This window comes from Lepidochelys kempii, chromosome 1 (genome assembly GCF_965140285.1).
Source record: "Lepidochelys kempii isolate rLepKem1 chromosome 1, rLepKem1.hap1, whole genome shotgun sequence".
NCBI lineage: Eukaryota > Metazoa > Chordata > Testudines > Cheloniidae > Lepidochelys > Lepidochelys kempii.
This window is the reverse complement of record NC_136380.1, coordinates 29630042-29657891: the sequence shown is the minus strand read 5'-3', so window position 1 is coordinate 29657891 and position 27850 is coordinate 29630042. Positions and strand designations below refer to the sequence as shown.

At 44.2% G+C, this 27850-nt stretch overlaps 1 protein-coding gene across 2 annotated transcripts in view; it reads left to right on the top strand.

Moving 5' to 3' along the window:
• MAML2 (mastermind like transcriptional coactivator 2) overlaps nucleotides 1–26309 on the top strand; it is a 303350-nt gene extending 277041 nt beyond the window's left edge. For both annotated transcript variants that reach the window (XM_073337823.2, XM_073337815.2), the window contains exons 4-6: nucleotides 6324–6530; nucleotides 16621–16732; nucleotides 21301–26309. In XM_073337823.2, coding sequence (XP_073193924.1) covers nucleotides 6324–6530; nucleotides 16621–16732; nucleotides 21301–22280 — 1299 coding nt within the window. In that variant the 3' untranslated portion in view covers nucleotides 22281–26309. The remainder of the gene's footprint in view (nucleotides 1–6323; nucleotides 6531–16620; nucleotides 16733–21300) is intronic.
• Nucleotides 26310–27850: the final 1541 nt, after the last annotated feature.

Genomic DNA, 27850 nt, shown 5'->3' with positions numbered 1-27850 from the left:
GAGTGGTCATTTTGGATGAGCTATTACCAGCAGGAGAGTGAGTTTGTGTGCGTGGTTTTTAGAGGGGGGTGAGGGGGTGAGAGAACCTGGATTTGTGCAGGAAATGGCCCACCTTGATTATCATACGCATTGTGAAGAGAGTGGTCACTTTGGATGGGCTATTACCAGCAGGAGAGTGAGTTTGTGTGGGGGGGGGGCGGAGGGTGAGAAAACCTGGATTTGTGCTGGAAATGGCCCAACTTGATGATCACTTTAGATAAGCTATTACCAGCAGGAGAGTGAGTTTGTGTGTGTATGGGGGTGGGGGGGTGAGAAAACTTGGATTTGTGCTGGAAATGGCCCACCTTGATTATCATGCACATTGTAGGGAGACTGGTCACTTTGGATAAGCTATTACCAGCAGGAGAGTGAGTTTGTGTGTGTGGTTTTTGGAGGGGGGTGAGGGAGTGAGAGAACCTGGATTTGTGCAGGAAATGGCCCACCTTGATTATCATACACATTGTGAGGAGAGTGGTCACTTTGGATGGGCTATTACCAGCAGGAGAGTGAGTTTGTGTGTTGGGGGGGCGGAGGGTGAGAAAACCTGGATTTGTGCTGGAAATGGCCCAACTTATCACTTTAGATAAGCTATTACCAGCAGGACAGTGGGGCGGGAGGAGGTATTGTTTCATGGTCTCTGTGTGTATATAATGTCTTCTGCAGTTTCCACGGTATGCATCCGATGAAGTGAGCTGTAGCTCACGAAAGCTCATGCTCAAATAAATTGGTTAGTCTCTAAGGTGCCACAAGTACTCCTTTTCTTTTTGCGAATACAGACTAACACGGCTGTTACTCTGAAACCTGTCATAAACAGTTTAATTACACAAGTAAAGGATGACCGCATAACCCATCTGGGGTTGAATAAAGCTGACCCCTTGGTTTCTTCCAAGTGTCAGTGTTTCCATTATTAACGCCTGTTTCAAGGATATGTAACTTGGCTGTAGAAATCTGGTCAGAATTCCTTACTTCTCAATATATGTGGTCTCAGGCCAGCATCACTTGGTGATTTTTAGCATATATTCATAACAATGATGGAGCTGCCTTTGAGTTATAGGTGATATCACCCGTATGGTGATATCAACAAATCATGGTGCTTAGAGCCTGGGAGTGGAGGTTGGATATGCCGTGGGTAGAACTAAATTAAGATCTTCATTTGGCATTTTTGTTGTATTTTACACCTAATGTACCCATAAGAAACAAAGGAAAGTCTGTTTTAACATTTATGTGTGTATGTTTGGAGCCAAATTCTCCCCCTCAATTATACTATGGCAACCCCCAGACTTAAATGAGGTAGCAGCAGTAGAACAGAAAAGAAAATTTGATGCTGAATGTTTTGATTTGCTGGTTACATAAATGTGTTTAAAATTCCCCTTGGTTTTCATGACCAAACCCTGGGAGTATTACCTGCTTGGAGGATTTCTTGAGTTATTATCTAACCTATCAGTCTCTCTGTCTGTCTATCTAAGTGTTTTATACTGCTGCCAATCACCAAAGTAGCAGAGCCCCTTCCCCATAATAGCAATAGCAAAGTCTCTCGTGTACTTCATAGTCTCTGATTCTTCGCCCATTGATTTGTTACAGATTTTTTTGTATTTATTTGTTCATTCATTTTGAGGGGAGGTTGTTTGGAGATGAGGGGTGTCTGTGTTGTGAATGCCATTCTTGCTATATGGAAGTGTGTCTTTGGAGAGGAAGGTGTTACAACTTGGCCCTGTGCCCCTCTGTGTAATCAGCAATCTGTTGCAAGTGGACCCAGTTTGAGCTGGATCCAACATGCTTCAAAAGGCAACTGGGTCTGGGTAGAATCTAGTCATTGTTTCTAGCTCTGGAACCATAGGACACACTTGCAGGCTCAGACCTCTTGTCTGATGCCCTTCTTTGGGAGATGGGACTCTGCAGTCCAGTTGCCCCTGACCCCAAAACCAGTGCTTCAGACCTCTGAGCCCCCCTCATCTTTTTCATGTGCTCTCTCAAAGTCCCACCTATGCTGTGGGCTCTCTGGTCTTCTAGTTTAACCCCTTTGGGGACAATGTGACAGGGAATCATGGAACACAGGTTTAGCATAGGAATTTCTTCACCACAGTCACTTTACTCTTCCAAGCATCCTCTCAAAGTTGATGGCCCTAGATTGCCTCCTTGATGGCTTCTCCATTATGATTTAACTGGGAATTGGTCCTGCTTCGAGCAGGTGGTTGGACTAGATGACCTTCTGGGTTCCCTTCCAACCCTGATATTCTATGATTCTATGATTCTATGATCCTTCAATAAGGTGTCAACCATCTTTCCTTAGCAAGGTGGCTATATGGAATGCAGTTCCATAAGCTTGCTTTGTGCAAGGTTAGAGGTGTTCAGCACGGTACAAGATTAGGGTGACCATATGTTCCATTTTGGCCAGCCTTTTTAAGCCCTGTCCCGGACATCCTGACTTTTTTTGGCAAAACTGGGCATTTGGTCTTGTTTGCTCTTGCCAAGCTGGCAAAAGCAAATGGGACAAATGCCCAGTTTTTCCAAAAAAGTGGGGTGCGCCTCCCTAGGGGGACAAGGAGGAACATACAATAGGGCAAGCAGCGACGCTGGGCGGTGGTACTCAGGTGGTCAGCCCCAGCCTCAGGAGGCAGGGCTTGGGTGAGTGGCAATGCCAAGGGGCTGGGCCAGCCCCGTATGGGAGCGAGAGGCCATGGGGCAGCCCCATGTGTGGTGGGGGCTCAGGCGAGCAATAACACCAGGTAGCTCAGGTGAGCCCATGTGGGAGGAGTAGGAGGGCCTTGGGCCAGCCCCGCACGGTGTCCTGTTTTCACTTTCGGAAATCTGGTCACCCTATACAAGATGGAGGTCCTAATAGAAAATTGAATTTACCATTTGCTAATGACACATCCTGTTCTGTCACAGAAGGTTTGGTAGCATTTCCTAAAAGCCTGTCTGACTTTGGGTTTGCCTAATTTCCGCAGGAAGTTCCTTCCGCAGCCCAATCCCATCCGACATCAATTTCATCCTGCATGCTGGAAGATGAAATGGTCTAATGTTGCCTGGTATACTTGGTGTCTAGTTAGAAAGGAAACACAATTCCAGTAAAATATTCTTTATTATTAGATATAAAACATTTTGGGCCAAATTCTACTCTCAATTACAGCAGTGTAAATCCACCAAAGCCAGAATTTCTCACTGTATATGTATGTTTAAAAAAACGAATCTTGTTAGACAAAATCTGATCTGACTTGCACCTGTTTTACAGTGGTGCGTCTCTATAAACTCTTGATTTATATTGGTGGAAGTGAGAGGAGAATCAGGCCCAACAGGACCAGTTCTTTAAGGGTCAGTCTGCAGCACAACTAATCCTCTGCATCAAGTGTGATTTATTAGGCAATTGCTCACATCACATGGCCTCCTCTGGAACACCAGCAAGTCGGACAAATAACACATTATAGATTCATAGACTAACACTCTCATTTCATGGACAGCAAAGAAAAATAAAACAGCTCAAATTCCATGATTTACACTGCTCTTGCAGTGTCTTTTTCCTAAATGGCTATTTTTTGTGCCAACTGCTATTCCAAATATGATTGTTAAAAATCATTTATTAGGTATCGAGAAGTGAAACTGTCCAGCTTATCTAAAAATAAAACACACAGTTACATGGATGGGGGGGGGGGGGATAAATATACATATATTACCATGAATTTCGAAAGCATACATTGAGGAAGTCTGCATTTTCTGTGCAATGAGAAAACAGACGAATTCTATTAATGGATGTAACATGTGGGTTGGGTTTAAGCTAGAGTGTAGTTTGAATAGGGATGTCAAAGCCAATTTATTGTAACATATTTTTCCTTTCAAAATATTTTAAGAAGTACCAAAGTTTGCACAACATCTTGGCAAGCTGGTCTGTGGAAAGGAATACTCTCTGTCTCACAGCTAACATACGGGCTGAAGAATGTGACAGTGGCTGAGCAATTCTGGATTATTTCTTGAATTGAAAAGAATGTGTGCAAGACAGAATTGTGTAAAAGCCCATTAAATTTTCAGAGGTGCAATTGTAATGCTGCCCTGGGGGCTGCAGGTGGCTCCAACAGAAAGTTGTGGGTTTTATTTCATATTTAGACTGTTAAATGCTTTACTTATATGGCCCTGTCTGAATGCCCCAGAATTATTTTAAATTAGAAATAATAATAACCATCAATAGACAGACAAAGTGAGTGAGGTAAGATCTGTTGTTGGACCAACTTCTGTTGGTGAGAGAGACAAGCTTTCAGGATTCACAAAGGACCTGAAGAAGAGCTCTGTGGAGCTTGAAGGCTTTCTTCTTTCCCCGCCAGAAGCTAGTCCAGTGAAAGGTATTACCTCACTCTCCCATATCCTGGGATCAACATGGCTATAACAATACTGCAAACCGTGGCCAGCAATGTATTTTTTTCCTTCCCAGCTGGTAGGAGAAGTAATTGGATTAATTTACAGTTTGTTTTTCATGTATGTTTTGGTTGGGTGTGTGTGTCTGTGTATGTGTGTGTAGAACTTATTGAGGGAAAGCTAAGTCACAGAAATTAACTTTGCATGTAGTTCTCAGGGTAGCCATTCCTGTCTCTTGTGAGAGTGAGTTCTATAGTCTAATTTTGGCGCCTGTGAAAGTTCTGACTCTGGCATTCATGAGTCTCTGTCATTGGTGAAGTATAATTATCCCAGTGGAATGTAGCTGTCGTGGAAGATCATAGTCATGGAGGGAGAGGTCGTCTCTCAAGTAGCTAGAAGAATCCAGTGGACAGAATCCTGGAGTTAGACTCTAATCACTGGGGGAGCCCGTGCAGACCGTGGAGCACCAGGGTGATGTGTTCTTGGACACCTATGGTGTGGAGCAGACAGGCTGCTGCATATTGTATCAACTGGAGGTTTTTCAGATTGCATGGCTTCATTTCTATGAGTTGTAATAATTGAGCCTAAATGTCAGGAAAATAATGTCCCCATCATTTTAGCTAACTCCCCAGTAACTCCTGTCTGATCTATAGCTGCGCAACTTTGTGCATGTGGCATTGGAGTGCTCCAGGTTTTTGTGTGATAATACGGGAACAGAGGTAGCTCTTTTTCTATATTTATGGAAGGGTGGAGGTCTGTCTACTGTTGCTGTAAGCAAGACCTTTTTTTTTAGTCTAGTTTGTAACAAGAAAGTAAACAGAACACATATAGTTGAAAGAGCAGGAGCAAGGGGTGGAGTCTTGGGGGAAGAGGAGGGGCCAGGGCAGGGTCATGGAGAGGGCAGGGCTCCTGCTTTTGCCTTTTGAAAAGATGGTCGCCCTACCCTTCCTCTCCGCACCCCAGTGTGGCCTTTTGTGGAAAACTACAGAGAGGAGCCAGCCGATTGGGCCAGAAGCAGCCAAAACCGGGACCACTGAACATTCAGAGAACTTCAACAGTGTTGATTGGACTTGTTCTGCCTTGTGCTGATTGGCCATTTGCTCCAAACCCCTCCCCCCCCCCACACACATCGTCTCTTCACCTCAGATTCACTCCACACCTCCCTTACCTTCTCAGCCCCTGTTCTGACCCCTCTTCCTCCCTCCCTTCTCCTTTCGTCCCATTTAGAGAATCCCCTCCTAATTTACCCCTCCCCACAAAAAAAAAAAATCATGGAACTACCATGTCATTTGCTGCCATAACATTGTTCCCTCTGCTTGTGTATTAGACCCCTCTCCCCACCCTGCGTCTGTCTTGTCTCATTAGACTGTAAACGCTTCCACTCTTTTCTTTCACAGAGATTGTTCCTGGGGGAACATGAAGGAGCCAATGCAAAGGCACCAGTCATTGCACAGTGAAGTGACAAGTAACCACTTTCTTGTTTTCTAACAAGGTTACAAATAGCTGTCACTTCTAATAGAGAGTCTCAATATAATAGTTGTTGTTCCTAACCAAATTTTAGGTGTCAGTAGATACAGTGTTTGTTGCCATGTAATCATACAAATTGCCATGTGTTCTTATGGGAGTTCTCTGTAAAATTCCTAGGACAGCTCAGTTACTTCCTTTGAGGTTCCATAAACTCCTGTTAGAATGTCAAGGTTTCCCACTGAAACCACATGGTAGGTTTTCAAAGCTTTCCATACAGTGTTAGAGTTACTTCCTCTGCTTGATTCTTTATCTGAGCCTTTGTTGTCAGTCTCTTGTCCTGCAGCTTAAAGAGCAGCGTCCCACACTTGATCTTTAATAATCTAAGTGTGTAAAAAGAGTCATTGCCTTTTCTTGATGATTTTTAATTTTATTTTATTCATTTTCTCATTCATAAGATGTTTCTTCTTTTTCAGGATCAACACTCTGTGATAGGCCAAGGTGCAGGCCCCAGTCCAAGTTCCAGTACTTGCTCAAATCCAAGCACTGGAAGTGGTTACATGAACTCATCCCAGCAATCAACGTTGAATCAACAACTGATGGAAAAGAAACAGGCGTTGCAGAGGCAGATGATGGAGCAAAAGCAGCAGCTCCTTCTACAGCAGCAGATGTTGGCAGAAACAGTAAATTTTCTTTTTAATTCCTATTTTATGTCTAATAAATTTCCATCGGATTCATAGATGGAAACGATCGGTTAGATCACTTTGTCCGTCCACTGAACATTCACGCTTGTTTCCTATAGAATATTCTTGATCACTCTGTTCAGCCTATTTTAAATTATTCAAGTGCTGAAGCTTCCACTACTTCCTTTGGGAGACTATTCCACCGTCTGACTGTTCTCACCATTAGGAGATTTTTCCTGATATTGAGCCTAAATTTCCCTTAGCTCAGTTTCATTTTAATACTCCAGATTATGGCCCTAGTCCAGCAAACCACATGCTTAATTTTAAGCATGTGAGTGGCCCCAATGGACCTGATTCTCATTTATACTGCAGCCACTGTGACCACTCTGGCTATGTAGAAAGGCTTCAAAGTGATATAAATTATGTTTACACCCACTTTAAGGCTTCTTTACATGGGCAGAGTGGTGTAAAGTGCTCTTAGTGCAAAGGGGAATCAGGAGCATTGACGTCAATGTCAGGTGCTTAAAGTTAAGCACTTGCTTAAGTAGCTTGCTGGATCATGGGCTGTATAAATCCCATTTCATATTGTTGACACACCTTTAGATACTAGCAGCCAGTTATCATATTTCCCCTTTGGTTTGAGGGAAGGCAGAGAGTTTCTCTTTGTGTGGCAGGATCGTCATGTTATGAGATACAGGATGTACACATGCTGCCTTATTTGTAGTTCTGAATCCTAGGGGCCCAATTCTTCGTTACCCTGTAGCTTGTGCAGCCATTAACACTATTGTAAAGTGGATGTGAAATCATACCAGTTTGATTGGTAGCTCCTTATATCCACTTTGCACTGGTGTCGATTACTGTATAAGGGGTGGAACCATGGAGAATCAGGCCCTACAAGCATCTTGAGAAGTGCTAAAAGGAAAGTAAACGAAAGTTAAGGGGAAAATTAAAATAATAACTGCAGAGTGAATCCCTCTGTGGATCAGCTTGTGTTTGTTTTTGTTTTGCACTTGTTATACACACACAAGTTCATAGACACACACATAAAACAACCTCAGTTGCAATTTAAAGGAACTGCTGCAGACCAAGATTTTTATGAGAATTAAAAGGTTTCTGTTCTTCACAAGGGTTCAGGTTGGACAGTTCGTTAAGATGAGCCTGATCAATCTTAATCAGATCACAGGTTCCAAAACTGGAATACGGAAATGCCTGAATACCACAACAAAGAGTGTTCTCACAGTGTTTATAACCATGGCTGGAAGCAGAAGAACCAGATTTCTCACAAGAAGGTCTGTTTGTGTGAGATTTCAGGCAGAAGAGGTCAGAATAGTTCTGATTTCTGATCACCTTCAGATAAACATCCAGAGCCTGATTCTCATTTACATCAAGGCCCCTTTTCACCATTCTGGCAATGTAAAGAATCTTGAAAATAAATTGTAATTTACATCTGCTTTAATGCCCCTGGACATTGCCAGAGTGGTGTACAGGAGCCTTTGTGTAAATGAGAAACCTCCCTCCCCTTCCCCACCCCAAAACTTTTGGATATTTAGGCCATGTCTACTGAGTTAAGTCGACTTAAGTTACGTTGATGACCATAAGCCACTTTAATTACATTGGTTGTGCACATCCACACAATACTCCTTGTGTTGGCAGAGCACGTCCACAGCTGGTGCTCTGGCATCGACAGAGAGAGAGCGTTGCGTGGTAGGTAGCTATCCCACTATGGAACTCGCCACCCTCTGCCACTTGGAGATCTGGGAGCAGATCGCAATGCATCATGGGGGTATGCTCACTGTCCCATGATACAGTACTGTCCGTCCCATCATTCCAAGGGCTTCCGACTTTGTTTTGCTCCATTTTTGAACAGCCCTTGTAAACTCTGCTCCTGCCATCTCTGCCTGAAAACATGGATCCTGAACTGCTGACCAGTCTAGTGATGAGTGTCGTGAACACAATGCAGCTGGGCCTACAGTATTTCATGAGCTGCGAAATAGAAAGTGAATCTGTGTGCAATGGAAAGTAACAATTCAAGATTGCTGCTGGCATGCTTGGAGCAGCTGCATACGGTGGACCGTTGGTACTGGGCTTGGGAAACTAGCACTCAGTGGTGGGATCGCATTGTGATGCATGTCTGGGATGACAAGCAGTGGCTGCAGAACTTTTGGATATGCAAAGCCACATTCCTGGAACTGTGTGCAAGGACACCAGAATGACAGCTGCCCTCACAGTGGAAAAGTAAGTGGTGACCGAACACATCAACGGAAAGGGCTATTTCTCCATGGTCTTGAAGGCACTGGTGGATCATTCTGTTTCACTCACATCAATGCGGGGTGATCAGGGAAGGTTCATGATGCATGCATCTTTACAAACCCTGGAGTGCACAGAAAGCTGCATACTGGGGCTTTCTTTCCAGACTAGAAGATTCCAATAGGGGATGTTCAAATGCCCATAGTGATCCTGGGAGACCACACGTACCCCTTGCTCCCATGGCTCATGAAGCCTTACACCGGCAGGCTAGACAGCAGCAATGAGCACTTCAACAACAGGCTCAGCTGAATGTGATTGTTGAATGTGCCTTTGGCAGATTAAAAGGTCACTGGCGCTGCTTTTTTGGCAGGCTAGACCTCATTGAGGACAATATTCCGATGGTCGTAGCAGCCTGCTGTGCTCTGCATAACATTTGCAAAGTGAAGGGGGAAAAGTTTCCTCAGGAGTGAGGTGGATCGGCTGGCTGCTGATTTTGAGCAGCCAGATACCTGAGCAATTAGAGAGGCTCAGCAGGATGATTTTTGAATCAGGGAGGCTTTGAAGGAGCATTTTAACAGTGAGCCCCAGTAATGTGTCTTTATGTGATGCATTTGGCCAGGCAATGTTTACTTGCCACCTTGAGTGACCCCTGTAATGCTTGCTTCCTGAGCTTGAATTGTTCCTGAGCAAATGTTCCTGCCTGTAGCAACTGTGCTTTAATTTTAGCAGCAACTACCATGAGTCCTGCACAGAGGTGCTCAGACTGTCGCGCTATGAGGGACTTGAGCATTTCTGTCTGGCCCTCCAGTAGCTTTATCATCCACCCCTGTCCATCTGTCATCCACTCCTGCCCCTGCCTCCTCTCCAGGCTATCCAGTCTGAGTTTTCATTAATTGTCTCCATCCATGCTCTTGTTTCGCTATCTGCTGTATCTCTAGACTGCAGCACTTCGCAAAACATAGAATCATAGAATCATAGAATATCAGGGTTGGAAGGGACCCCAGAAGGTCATCTAGTCCAACCCCCTGCTCAAAGCAGGACCAATTCCCAGTTAAATCATCCCAGCCAGGGCTTTGTCAAGCCTGACCTTAAAAACCTCTAAGGAAGGAGATTCTACCACCTCCCTAGGTAACGCATTCCAGTGTTTCACCACCCTCTTAGTGAAAAAGTTTTTCCTAATATCCAATCTAAACCTCCCCCACTGCAACTTGAGACCATTACTCCTCGTTCTGTCATCTGCTACCATTGAGAACAGTCTAGAGCCATCCTCTTTGGAACCCCCTTTCAGGTAGTTGAAAGCAGCTATCAAATCCCCCCTCATTCTTCTCTTCTGCAGGCTAAACAATCCCAGCTCCCTCAGCCTCTCCTCATAACTCATGTGTTCCAGTCCCCTAATCATTTTTGTTGCCCTTCGCTGGACTCTCTCCAATTTATCCACATCCTTCTTGAAGTGTGGGGCCCAAAACTGGACACAGTACTCCAGATGAGGCCTCACCAATGTCCTCCTTATCCTCCTTACTCCTCCTGGTTCACCTCCTTGCCTGATGGAGGTGCTCTGCTGGTGTGTATGAGTTGGCCGTCAAGGGCTTATCTGCAGAAGCAAAAGAAACAGTGAACAGAGACAGTATTGTGAGTGCACAGCCGTGAATCATAAAAGTTATATACACCTCTTCCTCACTGTCTCTTGGCTAGCACACAGGTTGGCGCAAGTCCCAAATATGGTGAGTTCAGAGGTGGGTGATTGGGAAGGGGGAATGGGCAAGAGGGGACAATTGGTCTGGGTGGTTTGTGAAGAGGGCCTAGGGAGACTATTGTGAATATTTTTTAGAATGGTAGCTGTGTTAGTCTGTATCAGCAAAAATAACAAGGAGTCCTTGTGGCACCTTAGAGACTAACAAATTTATTTAGGCATAAGCTTTCGTGGGTTAGAACCCACTTCATCAGATGCATGGAGTGAAAATACAGGAGCAGGTATAAATACATGAAAGGATGGGGGTTGCTTAACGAAGTGTGAGGTCAGTCTAATGAGATAAATCAATTAACAGCAGGATACCAATGGAGGAAAAATAATTTTTGAAGTGGTAAGAGAGTGGCCCATTACAGACAGTTGACAAGAAGGTGTGAGTAACAGTAGGGAGAAATTCGTATTAGGAAAATATTGGCACCCTTTTCCATAGGCTGGGGTAATCAAACCCAATATCTCACTCCTGAGGGTAACCCAGGATGCAAGGGTGCATCTTCTGCATACGTGTGGCTTCAGACGGGGTCCGTATGCTGCTCATGTGTGTGCCACTTTGGTCCCTGCAGAAATAATTGCCGGTTGGCACGGCAAAAGTTTCCTACAGCGGGGGGAGAAACAAGGCAGATCTACCAAGGAACCTTCAGCAGAGGATTGCAGAGTACCTACACGAATGTTTCCTAGAGATCTCTATGGAGGATTCCCGGGACATCCCGGTGTACATTAACAAACTTTTCCGCCAGGCCCACACCATGTAGCTGTATAGGCTCTTTTGTTAATTTTTATCTCGTCTCCCTCATCTACCATATAACAAAATAAATGAGACCTCAATCTCCTATCACCTTGCAATATCAAAGCAAAACGCCTGCTTACCAGAGCTTGCCTCTCTTGCTTCATGCACTCCACAGCCGGAGTGCTGGGACTGGCTAGACCCCTCCGGAGTCAAAAACAGGTCCTGGCTCGCCATGCCACCAGACGACCCTGTCGCATGTCCCATATCCTCCTCCAACTCCACTTCCTCATCTACTGGGTCGTCCTCAGGGCTGACTCTGCTGCCTGCTGCCTCCTGTCCCCCTGAAGTATCCACAGGGCTCTTGACAGTGGAGGTGGGGTCGCTGCTGAGGATGGTGAGCAGCTCCTCGTAGAAGCAGCACGTTTTTGGCGCTGCACCAAAGCAATGGTTGGCCTTCCTTGCCTTCTGGCCCGCCTGCCTCAGCTCCTTGATCTTAGCACAGCACTGCTGCGTGTCTCTTCTCCTGCATGCCACGAGCAATCTGCCCCAGATATCAAAGTTCCTATGGCAGGAGCAAAGCTGCCACTGCACAGCCTCCTCTCCCCACAGACCCAGCAGATCCAACAGCTCCAGTGTATTCCAGGCAGGAGTGCGGAAAGCCGGCATGGTCAGCTGGGGAGATGCTGTGTGAACAGTCCAAGCTGAGCAAACAGGAAGAGGAATTTTAAAAGTTCCCGGGCCTTTAAACAGGGGAGGGATGCATGCCTGTGTACCTGCATGGAAACAGAGTTCAAACTGCTGACCAGAGCGGTCAGGATGGGCATTGTGGGACACCTCCTGGAGACCAATTAGGGCAACATAAGCCAGAGCAGTGTCTACGTTGCTCTAACTATGTCACAAAAAGCTCTATGCCGCTCGTTGAGGTGGTTTAATTTTGTCGGCATAGCAGGGGAGTTACATCAGTGGGAGGAGCATTTCAGTGTGTACACCTCTACTGGTTCATCGACAAAAGTCAGCTTTTGTCAACAAAACTGTGTAGCGGAGACAAGGCCCTATTCTAACTGTGATTCTGAAATTTGTGCCCTTTGAGGTTTGCAGATTACTACTTGCCACCTTCCTCAGCTCTGATCAGAAAATCTCTTCTTTTCCTCACCCCAAATATAGCTTATGTTTCAGATAAAGGAGAGAGGTTGGACAGACTTTGCTGGCAGGCTGACAGAGAGAGCAGGTTGTAGAGTCTCAGAGCTGTTTGGATACAGAGGATGTTCAGCTCCCCTTGCTAGCAAGCAGATGGTGGGAATCTTCACAGACCACCCACATGCTGCCTCTGTGAACCTTCAGAGGACACGTCCCCTGCTCACTGGTGTGCGTGCTGGGTTGTTAGATGTGAGCAGATTCCTTCTGTCTGAAGGTTTGACAACTCATGGAGAGCGTCACAACTTGGGCTTCTGGGTTTTGGCGTGTATTTGCTGGGGGGGCAAAGAGGGGGGATATGCTTCCTGCTTCTCACAAACAGTAAGCAGTAAGCCAAGGGGCCGAGGTTTTGAGATTATTTTCCCAGCATTTTTTTGGTGGAGGCTGCTCCGGCTCTGCCCGCCTCAGACCAAGGCCCACCCTATTCCCAAGCATGAAACACAAGTGCACTGCTTAGCACGCTGAGGAGCAGGAGTGAGATTCAGGAGATTAAGGGACAGGAAGCACAATTCCAGGAGCGACTGGGTGTAAATCAATGCTGCTGATTTAGTAGTTTATTATTATATAAATATGTGGTAAACAAATAAAGGTGAAAGCCCAAATACTTACTCATACTTGCTGACACTGAGGGTCATTCCTGGGAGGAGTCATTGCTTGTGAGCTTATGAGTAGCACTCTGGAGACATAGATTTTTAAGTCAAACAAGACTGTACTTGCTTACACATGCCAGGAGGCGTATTAGGGCTGGTCTTGTACCATAAAAATCAATGGAGTTTTGCCAGTGTGTTCAATATGTGTCGGCTCAAGCCCTTAATGAGGATGATGTGGTTTGTGCTGTTGACATGGACAGATTATGAATCTAGCACCTTGAACTTCTTGCCTGCAAGGTGGTGGGCTCCCTCAGCAGCCAGGGAGAATTCAGTGCTGTGGCCAAGTCTCTTTTCAGGCCTTTGCCTCAGGTTAAAAAACAAACAGAAGCTATTCCCTTGGAGCAAACAGGCTGCATCTCTGTCTCCCTGGAAGAGGATACATCCCTCTCTTTACAGTGCAGCTGAATTATGTGACAGTGTCATAAACATAAAGGGAAGGGTAAACCCCTTTGAAATCCCTCCTGGCCAGGGGAAAGCTCCTCTCACCTGTAAAGGGTTAAGAAGCTAAAGGTAACCTCGCTGGCACCTGACCAAAATGACCAATGAGGAGACAAGATACTTTCAAAAGCTGGGAGGAGGGAGAGAAACAAAGGGTCTGTGTGTCTGTCTATATGCTGGTTTTCTGCCAGGGATAGACCAGGAATGGAGTCTTAGAACTTTTAGTAAGTAATCTAGCTAGGTATGTGTTAGATTATGATTTCTTTAAATGGCTGAGAAAAGAATTGTGCTGAATAGAATAACTATTTCTGTCTTGTATCTTTTTTGTAACTTAAGGTTTTGCCTAGAGGGGTTCTCTATGTTTTTGAATCTAATTACCCTGTAAGATATCTACCATCCTGATTTTACAGGGGGGATTTCTTTATTTCTATTTACTTCTATTTTTATTAAAAGTCTTCTTGTAAGAAAACTGAATGCTTTTTCATTGTTCTCAGATCCAAGGGTTTGGGTCGGTGGTCACCTATGCAAATTGGTGAGGCTTTTTATCCAACATTTCCCAGGAAAGGGGGGGTGCAAGTGTTGGGAGGATTGTTCATTGTTCTTAAGATCCAAGGGTCTGGGTCTGTAGTCACCTAGGCAAATTGGTGAGGCTTTTTACCAAACCTTGTCCAGGACGTGGGGTGCAAGGTTTTGGGAAGTATTTTGGGGGGAAAGACGCGTCCAAACAGCTCTTCCCCAGTAACCAGTATTAGTTTGGTGGTGGTAGCGGCCAATCCAAGGACAACGGGTGGAATATTTTGTACCTTGGGGAAGTTTTGACCTAAGCTGGTACAGATAAGCTTAGGAGGTTTTTCATGCAGGTCCCCACATCTGTACCCTAGAGTTCAGAGTGGGGGAGGAAACTTGACAGACAGACAGCCCTTAACCATGTGCTGGATGTTCCACCCTGTCACAGTGCCCCGCTCTTCTCCCTCTGTCGCAGACATGGCTGTTGAAATCAGGGCCGCAGCGCAGAATCCTCTCCCCACCACAGGGTTCGGCTTCTTCAGCTCCCAAGACCACCTTCCTACAGGAGCATGCACTTCCTGCTACCAGCACCTCTTCATCATCTCTTAGAGGCATGGGCTCACCTCTTAGGAGGGTTAGACCGACAGGCTCGGTACAAGGGCTGGCAGCCATAAGGTAGAACACGGCGGGGATATCATCAGGGGTGCAGTCTATGCAGAATGATGCAATGGAGAGGAAGGAGGGGGATGAAAGGGATTGACATTGGGAAGAAGGGAAGGGGTAGGAAGGCTGATGGTAACAGGTTCAAACTTTAGTTCCCAAATTTCCGTTTTTCAGTTTCTTGCTTTTTCTTCTTCGAGAAGAGGCTAGTATTATTTTGGTTATTTATTCGTATGGTGGCGGCGCCCAATGGCCCCAGTTTGGATCACGGCTTGATGGCATTAGACCCAGCGCCAACTCATAGTCCCTCCTCCAAACAGCTTCTAATCTGACATTATACAGAACTTGTTCTTTGAGACAAATTTTCTTCAAATAATAGTGATCACCACGTTAAATAACTGGTAACATGCAGTTTTGTCAGCTGCATTTGACATCATTCAAGCAGCAAGGATCTGTAATGCTGTTTTCTCCCTTTAGCTATACAACAATCCACAAAACACCTGGGCAGAGTAAGGGACTTTTTATGGAGCGGGTTCGTGTAATTTGTTACATACAGTAAGTTACTAGTTATTTGTATAGCAGCAGTGCCGAAAGGGTCTAGTCAAGGATTGGGCCCCCTTCTTTTTGGCACTGTACACACACACACAGAGTGAAAAGACAGTGCCTGCCCCAAATAACTTACAATCTAAGCATAAGACGAAAGACAAGCAGATGCAACAAAGTGGTGGGGAAGCACAAGGCAACAGTGAGACAGTTTTAATTATCGTGACAAATAGCAGCCACAGCACATGAACTGCCTAGCCATGGTCAGGTTTTTTTGTAGTCATTGCAGCAGAGGGGAGTTTTAAGGAGAAATGTGAAGTGGGATAATATAGTGGCTTTATGGATTTTTACAGGGAGCTCCTCCCAGCTATAAAGGGTTTCCTTGTCATGCTGTTGCTTGGACAGCATAGAGGCCACTGAATGCATTATATGCCACCATGATGTTCTGTCCTGACTCAAATCTGGCACATTACCATGTAAATACCTGTGAAGGATGGGTCTGTGTTGATGTTGTCCAGCCATCATGTTTCAGGGCTTCCAGAGGGTCTTTTGCTTCCACTGGGTCAAAGTTGAAGATGATTCTCGGTGGGAAGTAGGTAGGCTTTCAGAGCAGATGACCATACCACTGTAGAGAGTGTTGGGCTACTGTTTGAGAGAGCGGGACCTGTTTAGTTAAAAAACGGATCTCTTCAATCGACAGGAGTTTGTACCATTTAATGTTTTTGATCATTTGGAGATGCTGCATCTGAATGGTGTCCAACTTCTTTTCAATCTTGACCATGAGGGGCCATGTTCCAGTCCCATACATCGGAATACTGACTACTGAAGTATTATATATTTTCCGCTTCATCTCGCAACTTCTCAGGCTGTTCTGTTCTTGATGAGGCACCCTATTACTGACGACACATTTCCAGTGCAGGCTTCAAGTTCTTTCTCTATGCCAATGTATAAAGGAGTGACCTATAAGGGGTGATACAAGAGAAAGCTCATTTAGATGATGAGTCAAAATCCCCATTGCCAAGTGGGCGCACTGAAGTTGATGGAGTTACACCCACTTACACAATGGGTGAATTGGACTGAGGCAGAGTTTTCGGAGTTAGTGGTACACAAAATAATGAAAAACAGATTGCTAGACTGCTGGGGCTTGACCCAGCACACAGTAATTTTAATGGGAGTAGGACCAGGTTCAAGTCCATTGAAATCAAAGGAAAGACTTCCACTGGCTTCAATAGATCAGGCCCCTAAAGAGCAATGTCAACACTTTGGTTTGCACTACCACTGTGGCAGGGTGGGGCAAAGGGAAGGAACAGCTTCCACTTTGTAAGTGTGAGTAGAAAGAAAATGAAGTAACATATTTCCGTTTCTGCTCTAATTCTCTAGGAGAAAATCGCTCCTCAAGATCAATTGAACAGACACTTGACAAGGCCACCACCAGATTACAAAGACCAGAGAAGGAATGTGGTCAGCATGCAACAAGCAAACCAGTATTCTGGTAAGCACACTTAACCAAAAAGAAAACCATGGTTATGAAGACCAGACAGAAAGACCCAGCAAGTACTGACAATATGGGCCTGATTCTCTGTGCAGTCACTTACATCAGTGCAAAAGCAAGTGCCAAATGGGTGTAAAATGCCACCATTCTGACATGGCAACATTGTACAGTCACCTTGCACTAGTGTAAATAACTGTACATGGAGTAATGGAGAATAATGTCTTGAAGGTTCCTCCACCCTCAGGAAATGTTCAAGGGGAACCATCCGGATTGAAACACATCTCTCCTAGCAGGTTCTGAATGTTGCTCCTATACTGTACATTTCTAAAACATCAATATTATAGCTATGGCATTATTGAAAAATGCTGATTATTAATAATAATAATAATAATGGGAATTAGCCAGTGTTTCATACAGTCTGGTATCAAGTATCTGACATTGGCCAGTACCAGCTGCTTCAGAGGAACAGGCATTCCCCCTGAATGGAAGAATCTCCCCATCAGTAGATGGTTGGTTTATGTCCTGAAATCTGAGGGCCTGTATCCCTAATTCATTTATTTTTATCCTATCTGATGTAATTTTGGATGAGCTCAATAACCATTTAATCATCTACTCCTTTTTTAAAACTTTGGCCCCAATGATATCTTGTAGCAATGAGTTCCACAGGTCAGTTAAGTTTTGTGTAAAAAGAAAAGTTCTTTTGATCCATTTTAAATTTGATGCCTTTCACTTTCCTTGCCCAAACTGTCTAACAGAGATAATTAGCAATATTCCAGAATAATCCCTTTGGACCAAGTTCTTTCTTCAGTGGGAGTTGTGCCTAAATAAGGACTGAAGGTGGATGGATTTGGATTTTTATTCTGATTGTGTCCCCACATTAACGGTAGGCTGCACAGCATAGAGAGAGAACAAAAATGAAATAAAAAGAGATACATAGAGAGGCAGGAAGTGAGGAAAATGCAGCAGATGAGATTAGAGTGGGATTTTATTCTGAAGAATGACCCTGTAAAAACAGGATTGTGGGATATCTGTAGCATTTGCTTTTCAGTAATCTCCATATCTAATGTGCTCAGTTCACAAGTAAAAAGGACTTTATTTTCTAACAGCCTGCCTTGTAAACTCAGTTTGGATCTGAGAGTCCGGCTGGGTTCTTTCCTTCCCATATGTCTACTTCAGTAACAAAGTTCTTCAGGTCAAGTTATGCCCTTAACATTTGCTCAAATCCATTGTCTTCAGCAAGTTTCCACAGGTGTCAGTGACTCAAATTTAGCAAACAGTTCTGTCACAGGGTGTACCTGCCCTTTAGTGCCCCCTCTTGGCCAAGTCTGGCACTATAGGGGGGGCTCCCTGCTTCAGTTTCCCTTTATGTAATCACTAAGTTCACCAAGGCTTTACATAGGGAACAATACCCCTTCTGAGGGATCTATTTTATTAACCAAAGACCCAATGAAAATACAAGCAAGTCTTCACCTAATGTCTTAGTGGGTTGACAAAGTCAGTCTCAGTTTATCCATTCCCACCTGTATCCACCATGCCCCTCCAGAAGTATTCTCTCAGTTTGGGTCCCTTCTCTTGAGCCAGTTCTCTTTCCACTATCTGAAAGAATCCTTCCCCATAGCCAGGGCTCTGAAGAGATGTGTCAGCTGCAGCTCTTCTATGGGGCAGACTGTAGTTCCTGACTGGCTGGGCTTCCTGACATTATTTGGGAGTTTCCTGGACCTAGGAGCACATCCTCTAGGCTCCTTGCTCTGGAGAATTCTCTTGCTCAGCTTTCCTGGGAGCAACTCTCCTCAGGAGTGTCCTCTAAGAACATAAGAATGGCAATATTGGGTCCATCTAGCCCAGAATCCTGTCTTCCAACAGCAATCAGTGCCAGATGCTTCATAGGGAGTGAACGGGACAGAGCAACTGATTGAGTGATCCACCCCTGTCGTCCAGTCCCAGCTTTCCGGGAACCACCCCAGCGGAGCCCTGGTAACCCTTTAGCTGGCTCATTGGCTAATTAGCCAAACCAGCCACGTAGGGATTTAGTTGCTTCCAGGTGGGGCTGGGTTGACTTGTTCTCCTTTACAGGAGCCTGTCACAGGTAGGTTGGTCCCTGACTCCCCTGAAAGGGCCAGCTCCCATGACAGTGACCCAGAAAGAATAGAATATGTCCAGAATAGACACAGTTTGTCTGTGCTGTATCATCACCTGCAGTGCAACCAAGAGTGAAAACGCCATCAGCTCTTGCAATTTGATTGGAAATCTTGTGATATTTGTTTTTTTCTCTTAAAGCCCCAGCTCCTGGAGTCCCATGATTCACTAAGACTCTCTGCTTTTATTTAAAAAAGAATAAGTTTCTAGCCGTTGTGGAGAAAAGTTTGGAAATATGACCCACATACACCCTAAAACTCAAAAATCAGATGATAAATAAAAATAACCCCAATGTTTGTTGTTTTTTTAATCTCACAAATGTTATGCCAGCCTCATGACACTTTGGGGCCTGACTCCTTATTATTGAAGGTTTGGGCTTGGCAGTACCAGAATCCTAGAAATGTAGAGCTGGAAAGGACCTTAAGAGGTCAGCTAGTCCATCCCCCCTATGCCAAAGCAGGATTAAGTATACTGTTATTCTGTCCCTCAAGTCACTAGCAATGATTGAATATACACAGGGAGCAGAGCAGCTTTTCCGAGTAGAATAAGAGACAGGGCTTTGCTACGAGCTTGCAGGGAAACCACCAGATGGACTGATTGGGAAACTGTTGCACAAGGCAGCAGCAGCTGGGAATCTGTTGCTTGTTTCTGGGAATAGTTGTGCTCAAGTAATGGAAGAAGGGAAACAGCTCAGAACAGCAAGAAGTTAAATGAAATACCGTGGAGACACCGAGAGACATTATTAAGCATTGCATTCCTGGGCTCTTTTCCTCTATAATACAATAAACCCCATGACAATGGCAGGTGAACTTGGCAATAAATTCTCCTCGGTTCCACTGTGTCCCTTGGTGTCTAAGCACTGGATATGTTGTCTGGACAACACTGCTATGGAAGACATTTCTTCCCATCTGGAAGAAATTAGAGTGAAAAATAGTTTGGTTAAAAAATACAAGAATAAAAATAGTGACACAAAGAAAGAGCAAACTTTGTCTGTTGGAGGAGATATGGAAGCAAGGTCCTGAGCACATCTGACCTGTAACAATCTCATGGGAAGGCACTTGAGTTGCGGGTGGTAGTACTCGGGGTTGTTAAAGAGCTGGCATGTTCCACCTGAGGAATGGCGTCAGACCAGCAGTAAGTGAAGTGAGTCTGTAAATGTATTAAGGCTCCTTTATTTAACCTTGTAACAGAGTCCTGATTCTCCTCTTATGGCAGTTCCATCTCTATGTAATTCCACTGATTTCAGAGGAGCTATTCCTTATTTACACTGGTGCTAATCAGAAGAGAATCAGGCCCCAGGCCTTCTTTGGTATCACAGACAAATGTTACCATATTTCAGATAAATGGTAGGCAAGAAATGAATTGTTAGTGCAGTCAAAGTTGGAGATTAATTAATGAGGTTAGTGACTCAGCATTGATTTTTACTTTGGTTCCAAAAGTATAGTGCAGCCCAGTGGCCTACTGATAGCACTCTTTGAGATTAGGGGCCCAGAACGTGCTTTGTGGAAGAACCAGGCTGGATTCTCCCAGTCTCTCATACTCCTAGGGCTGCTCCTGCTGTTGAAGCTCAGTCATGTTGATTTGGAATATATAACTGTATTGTAAGGCCATGTCTAGGAACCAGACTGAGGGAAGCTTGTGAAGGGGTTGAAAAATCGGTGAAGATAATTAGTTTCTTGCTGATTGTGGCCCACTGCACAGATTGTGGCCCAGATACAGAGAGATCCCATTCCACACACCCCGCAGTGGGCAAAATAATAATAAGTGGTAAAAAATGGTACAGCTTATGTCACGTATAAATATACATTAAAATATTAAACATCTGTCAAAAGGGGTAAATGAAAACATTCTATTCCAATGCCTAGAAAGCACAGGGATGATGAGTATAAATCCCTATTTTACATATAAGGAAACTCAGAATGATTAAGTGACTTGCCCAAAATCACACAGGGAATCAGTGGCAGAATGAATAAGAAATCAAAAGTTATGATCCCTGCTTTGCTGTGCTCTAATCACTTAAGTATACTGCCTCCCATACTTAGTGTTGTATTGCCGTGAAAATACAGTAAATTCCTCTCTCCTCGGCAGTGGTTGGCAATTTTTTTGCCAAGGACCTTTTTTTGTTGTTTCTAATGTTTGGAAGAAGAAGAACTGCGGGCTACTGATACTGCAGTCAAGGCCTATGGATCTGACCCAGCTCCCACTTATGTCAATGGAGAGACCACCACTGGCTTAAATGGAAGTTGGATCTGGTCTTTCTTTGGTTCGTATGCATTTTGTAGACCTTGCCAACCAGTAAAGTCTTCATCACTCCACCAAGTGCAACATACACCATTTGAGAGCTTATGCTATATGGAAATTAGATTTTAACCTGCACATTTTAATGAAACAATTATCAATACAGACCTTTGTGTGTTCTTTTCATTTTCTAGGTGGTTCTCCGGCAGTGAGTATGAGCTCCAATCTGTCTTTATCAAATCCTATTTCAACTCATAGCATTTTGTCACAGAATTCTAGCCTTTTGTCAACTCCCCATGGAACCAGAATGCCTTCTATTTCAGCAGCCCGGAACATGGGCTGTTACGGAAACATTCCTTGCAATCCACCAAGCTCATACAACGTGACGTCAGGAATGAACCAAGTGCAGCAACACAGAAACCAAAACCAAATCATAACCAGTCAAAATAACCTCATGATGTCTCGCCAGCCAGCCCTGGCACAAGGAAACAACGTAACAGCTTTTGGGACTGGGTCAGCGGTTAACTCTCAGCAAGTGAGAGCAGGTTTAAACCACGGAGCAACAGGTATCCCAGCACAAAGACCATCGAATGTGATGATCACTTCCAGTGCTGCTGCTCAGAACTGGGCCCCTCCAGAGGCAGCAACAAAGCAGCAAGATGCACTGAAACCTACAGGAGTTCGTTTCCCGACGAGCACTCCATATCCTAACCAGTCTCTGCAGCGCTCCATAGGCAATCCGCAATTTCCTCAGCATGCTATGGCACCTCCAAACCAATTAACAACAGCAGCGCAAATGAGACCTCCTCTAAACCAAATGAACCAAACAATAAATGGACAACCTGTTGGGTCACTAAGAGGTTTAAGTGTAGGAGCTAACCAGATCAGACAACAGACTGTGCCTAACTTGAATCACCCAGGAACAAGTATGACACCACCATCATCCCTGCCGTCAGCCAGTTTTACATCTACCAACCAAAACTCTAGGGCTTACCAAGGAACTGACCATGGGAATGACTTAGCCTTTGACTTTCTTAACCAGCATGGTGACAATATAGGGCCTGCACTCAACAGTGATTCGGACTTTATAGATTCTTTATTGAAAACAGAGCCTGGTAATGATGACTGGATGAAAGACATCAACCTTGACGAAATCTTGGGGAACCACTCATAAGAGACAATGCTGATGATAAAACAGACATGCTCTAAGTACTAAGAGGCAGGATTGACTATAGCTCTCTCTTTAAAGGTCAACAATCTGCTTTATTAATTTACTCTCCAGTGGTTGGGCTGTCTAAGAACCAATGGTTTAAAATAAGGATCCAAGTGGAGAGATTGCTCTGTTTGAAGAGATGGTCTAAGAACAAAATCTGATTCTAAATCTTACCCCAGATGAAAGTATAATGTAGGGTGATAGTTATACTTGTCAAGCTAAAAACAGATGAGAGGGTTTATGGCCAAGGCATTAGAAGTGCACCTGTTGTTCTCATGGGAACTGTCTGCATTTGGCTTAGGAAGGTGTGTAACATGCATTCAGCAAACAGAAGTCCTGAACGGTATGCAGATCATGAAACTTCATGTCTCAGATGCAAGCGGCCACCTCGCTATGGGTTTGACCCCATGCAGTTCTGAGCAAAGAGCTCTGTACTCTCCACTCTCATTGAGAGTACACCATGCCTCACAAAATCAGGCCCTCTATACAACTAATTCTTGTATGTTATAAAAATTGTTTACTTCTACATAGTAGAAACTCTCATTTTTCCCTTTTAATTAATTTCATTTTAAACCACCTAACTTGTATAGAAAAGGGCAAGTGGTTCCTTTCAAGGAAGGAGGAAAGCAGTTTGTGTGAGATACACCCTGGAGTGGTCGCTAGCTTTTATTCTCTCTCTTGGGATTTGGTTTGTTGTAACAAGGGAGGCTGTTTTTCCAATAGGTAGTAGGTTCGGTGTAGTTTCTGGTGTAAATATGCCATCAGCTATTCCAAAATTCCAGGGCCAAATTCTGCTTCTTTGCTCTCACAGATGGTGCCAGTGACTTGAATGGACAGCTTGAGTGAGATAGAGGTGGAAGATTTGGCCCCAAAAGAATACTTCCCCACTCCATATTTGCGTTCCACATGTACCCAGCTATTTGCTTCATCCTTGCTCAAGCTCTGGGCTATATGTGCATATGGGAAGACTTCCATTTTGATTCAGTCTGACAACATACAGCATGACTCCTGTGGAGAATATCCATAACTCTCTCGTTCACTAGGTCAAGGGAGTCAGAAGAGAGACACGCTTGAGAACTAAAAGTGCTGATGACGGTTTCATGGATGCACACTGTGGGCCAGATTCCAATCCCTTTACTCAGGTTGAGTCGTCCTTTGATCTCTGAGTTGTCCCACTGAAACCAAGATGTGCAGCTGATGTATTGAAATCAATGGGACTACTTGCAGAGTGAGGTACCCTTCAGCCCGAGTCAAGGTACCAGAATCCGGCCCTTCAAACCAGTTAATTCACAGCCTGGTTAAAACAATGAGGAGTCAAACTAACACGGCTACCTCTCTGAAGCCTGGTTACTCTCCCAGTCGATCTCATAGCAGGAGGATGAGGGAAGGGATTCTGCCGACAAGGTGAGCAAGATGTTGCTTGCGCTGATGTGGTGAGAGTCCTTCAAAAGCTAATCTGAGTCAGATAAGGCTAGGGAATATAGAGCCCATTTGCAGATGCCTGGAGGTGACCAGTAACATATTCCTTCAAAAGGTTTCACTATACCACCATTATGGGTTTTAATTAATCCATCATTTCTTTGTGGAGAAGTTCCTCCTTGAGGACTCCTGGCATATACACACACACAAGAGCAGCAGCTCCAGCACCCTTAGAGAGGGGGCATCATGTACCCACAATACACTTGACCAGCTGTGCTGGCCGGGGCAGGTGGGGTCAGAGCCATGGTCCTATCCATGCCTCTCCCGCTTTCAGACACCATGAAGGTGAAATGGAGATGGGTGAGGAGGAAACCTCTCTACACCCTCCCTGCTTTATGTGCCTGTGCAGAGCCTGGCCAGAGTCTTACTCTGAGCAATCAGGTATGGCTCCAAGAAGGAGAGCTGCATTGGGACGGTGGAGAGGGGAAGACATGCACGGCACAAGAGGTGGTGATGTCCGGAGGGATTTATCTCCAAGGAGACTCAGAAAAGGTGCATCAGCCTCCCAGTGCAGGGGGCCAGGGCTCTGACTACATTTCTAACCCTCCCAGACACTCCCTTTCGGGAGTGTTCAGCACTGCCAGAACCAACAGCCGCCCTCCCCCCAACCACATCTCCTGGGCTCAGGGAGCTGGGCTGCCTCCTCTAGCCGATCCCTAAGGAATGGAAGGGCAGATATTGCTTAGCCCAAAAAACAAAACAGCTTTTCAGCACAAGTCAGGTAACGTCCCACCTTGATTTAGAGAGAAGCGATATGGACATATGGGAGTAGAGCGATACCAGGGGTCTGAGCCTGCGCTCCCTGGCACCTGTAGAAAGCAGGAGCAGTTCCATTTCTGTAATGGAGTTACACCAGTTTAAATCAGGTGTAGGATCAAAATCAGCCCACCTCTGTCACACATACACAGTGTCAGTAAGCTGGTCAGCAGCGATGCTAAAGCTCTTGCATGAGTGAGTGATTTCCTGTTGCAACAGTGGCTGAGTATGCACTCCTCCTTCATTGCTCTTATCATGAGCCCTGAGCAAGTGGGCTGGTAACCACCTAAAACAGCATATGCACTCATGTGACACTGCTGTCCGATAGCAAGGAGCCCCCTACCACAGTCCTGATGCAGGCAAAACTTGCATTTTCCCCCTGAACATTGAAGACCAGATCCTCAGCTGGTGTAAATGGGAACAGCTGAGACTCTGGCCCAAACACTACAAGATTTGGCCCTCAGCCTAATCCAGCATCCGTTGACGTTAATGGAAATCTTTCCATTGATGGCCGGCATTGGATAAGGCCCTTAATTGCGTCTAAATTCTTTCACCATTGTATATTTTAAATAAATTTAAACTCACATGCAGCAAAGGCCATTTGCTGTCCTGTTAAGATATACATGTTACATTTTAAATGTCAGTTTATGAATGACTTTTGTGACCAAAACTTGAACCCAGTCTCAGTTCTTAAGAACCCCGGTCTCTTTAAATTGAGCTCTCTTTGTGTAACAATGGCTGCATGCACTACCCTTATATTATATTTTTCACCCTAGACCAGGAGCTCTTTGCAGTATTGGGTTGTAAATATAAAGATTTATTTGTTTTGTAAACTTTTGTAAAAACAACAAATTAATAATAATATTTTGGTAGGAATAATAAAATCATATTCTTTGGGTTATATTTATATATATGTGAAATAAATATACTATCTACAAAGTTGTATTTTATACAAAAAGTAAATGGTTACCTTTTGTATTCTAATATACAAAGTTTTGTATGGTATGATTGCTTATTTTCATCCTCAGACTTAAACATCGGGTTGTGGGGGAGGACGGAATGGGACCTTTGGGAACTTTCCATTGATTTCAAGTGGCTTTGGATCAAGCCTTTAAAAGTACTTCAGATACATTCAAATCTGAAGCTCTCCTGAAACCTCAATATGAAAACATTCCAGGTTTCAACCGGTTTTTTATTGTAGCTTTTGAGGTTTTTTTATATGTAACTGTCATGTCCTTGTTGCATGTATGTCTGCTTTATACTTTCTCATATTATAAACCAGTATTTCGCTAGACAAATGGAAAGGAAAAATTGCTGTACATAAACGTTTGTGTTTTATGCATTTTTACATGTGGCTGTATATACCTCCTCGTACTATGCAGTGACACTTATTCAACGCCATTTATTTTTCACCTAACCATTAATAGTATGTTTTTTCAATAGCTATCAAAATTCCACCAAGTAAATCAATCAAAATGTTCTGGGTGTCTCTTTCCTTCATGTGAATGTCATCATTGATATCTATTTATTCAGATATTCATTTGGTTCATTAAATTACAGGAATATTTTGAAAAAAATGTGTTCCAAACAACTTCTGTTTGCTAAGACTGTCCATTAGAGAGGGAGATTTTATTTTTCTACAGGTTGAGGCAATATCTTCATTCTTATAAATAATGACTGCAGTAAAGTTACATGTATCACAACATTTTAAAATCTGGGTCACTCTTTATATGAAGGTTCCATTCATAAACAGATTATAAGGCATTTATTATTACGAGTTAATAAATGATTAATAGATTTTTAGTAAAGGGTAAATTTATTGGTACAGAGCTTAGCTGGTCAATCATTTGCTTATGACCGTATATAATATCTTCCACTGGTGTACTTATAACCATTTGTAAACACATACAACTCATGTTTATAACATACAGTACTTGTAGCATATATTAATAATTTACTAATCCTTTATAAGCCTTTTATAAATGGAACCTTAATAGAAAGGTGTGACAAAACTCTGCATGGTTTGAGGTATTGGACTATGATTTGACATTTACATGAGTCAGAAATATCAGAGTACTAGAATATTTTAAATGGAACTAACATTTTTTCTCATGAGTCTAAATTGTGTCTGTTAAGCAGTGATTCCCTTCTAGTTTGATTTAAATTCACTATCCATGTATCATTACATGTTATCGTAATCTCAAAGAATTTCAACATGTAAAAGATTATTTTGTATTGTGTGTGATTTCACATGGTTTAAAATATTAATCGTATCCTGGCTATTTTTAGAAGTTCCAGGAGTTCTGGGGAATTGATTTCTTGGCAATGACAACGTTTCATGCCCTTCAGCTACTGTTTTAGTCTCTTGGTGGGTTATGAATTAGTTCCCATTAAATCAAGGCAAGTGGGCACCTGTTCTAAGGGGAAATGTTCAATGCCAGTGTCACCAGAAGGATTTCTTATGCCATTTCAGATTTGGGGGTTAGTTAAGGCTTTTTGCATCTGAACCACTACACTGCTGCCCAACATACCAAGCCTGTGGGTCAAGACACACAGAGTGAGTTTATCTGCTTGTAGGCAAGGGTCAGCACAAAGCATATTAACTCCTTAAGTCCCATTTACAGCCTCTAAATGGGGTAAGTGGGACCGAAGTAGTGTATAAGTCTTGTCCCAGCCCTGCCAAATGTCACGCGCCTTGCATAGCACTCATGCATTTTCCTACTCTCTTACAGAGTAACTGTGATTGCATACACAGCCACGGAAAAGCAATGCATTCAAGGGACATGCCATTGGCCCTTTAAGGGCCCGATGTGGGAGGGTAGTGGCTCATATTGCCCAGAAAGGAGCAGGCCAAGGAGTGAGAGTTGCTCCCAGCTAGTGAAGGCCCCCCCCGACTGCTTCAGCCCACATCCTCTGACTCCCCTTCCTCAGCCCTGTCACTGCCCCTGCACTCCCACCACACTATTCCAGCCATCCTGACCTGACCCCCATCCCACTCAGCTCCAGTCACTTGATCTTCCTTGCTTCTGCCTGCCCAATCCTCCAACCCACACACTGCTCCAGATACCTTGACCCCCATAGTGTTACTCCTGACCCTCCCTGATCCTCCAACATTTTTGCACCACACCCCTCTACTCCAGTTACTCAGTTGTGGGCTGCTGCCCACCCCGAATTGCTGATGCCCCCACTGCCTTAAAATTGCTACTGCTCCAATGTCCATCCCCTCCTTAGTCTATGGGGATGGCCCAGTGGCCTTTCCATTCTCCCCTCTGTTGTCTGGGAGTGATCAGCTGCTC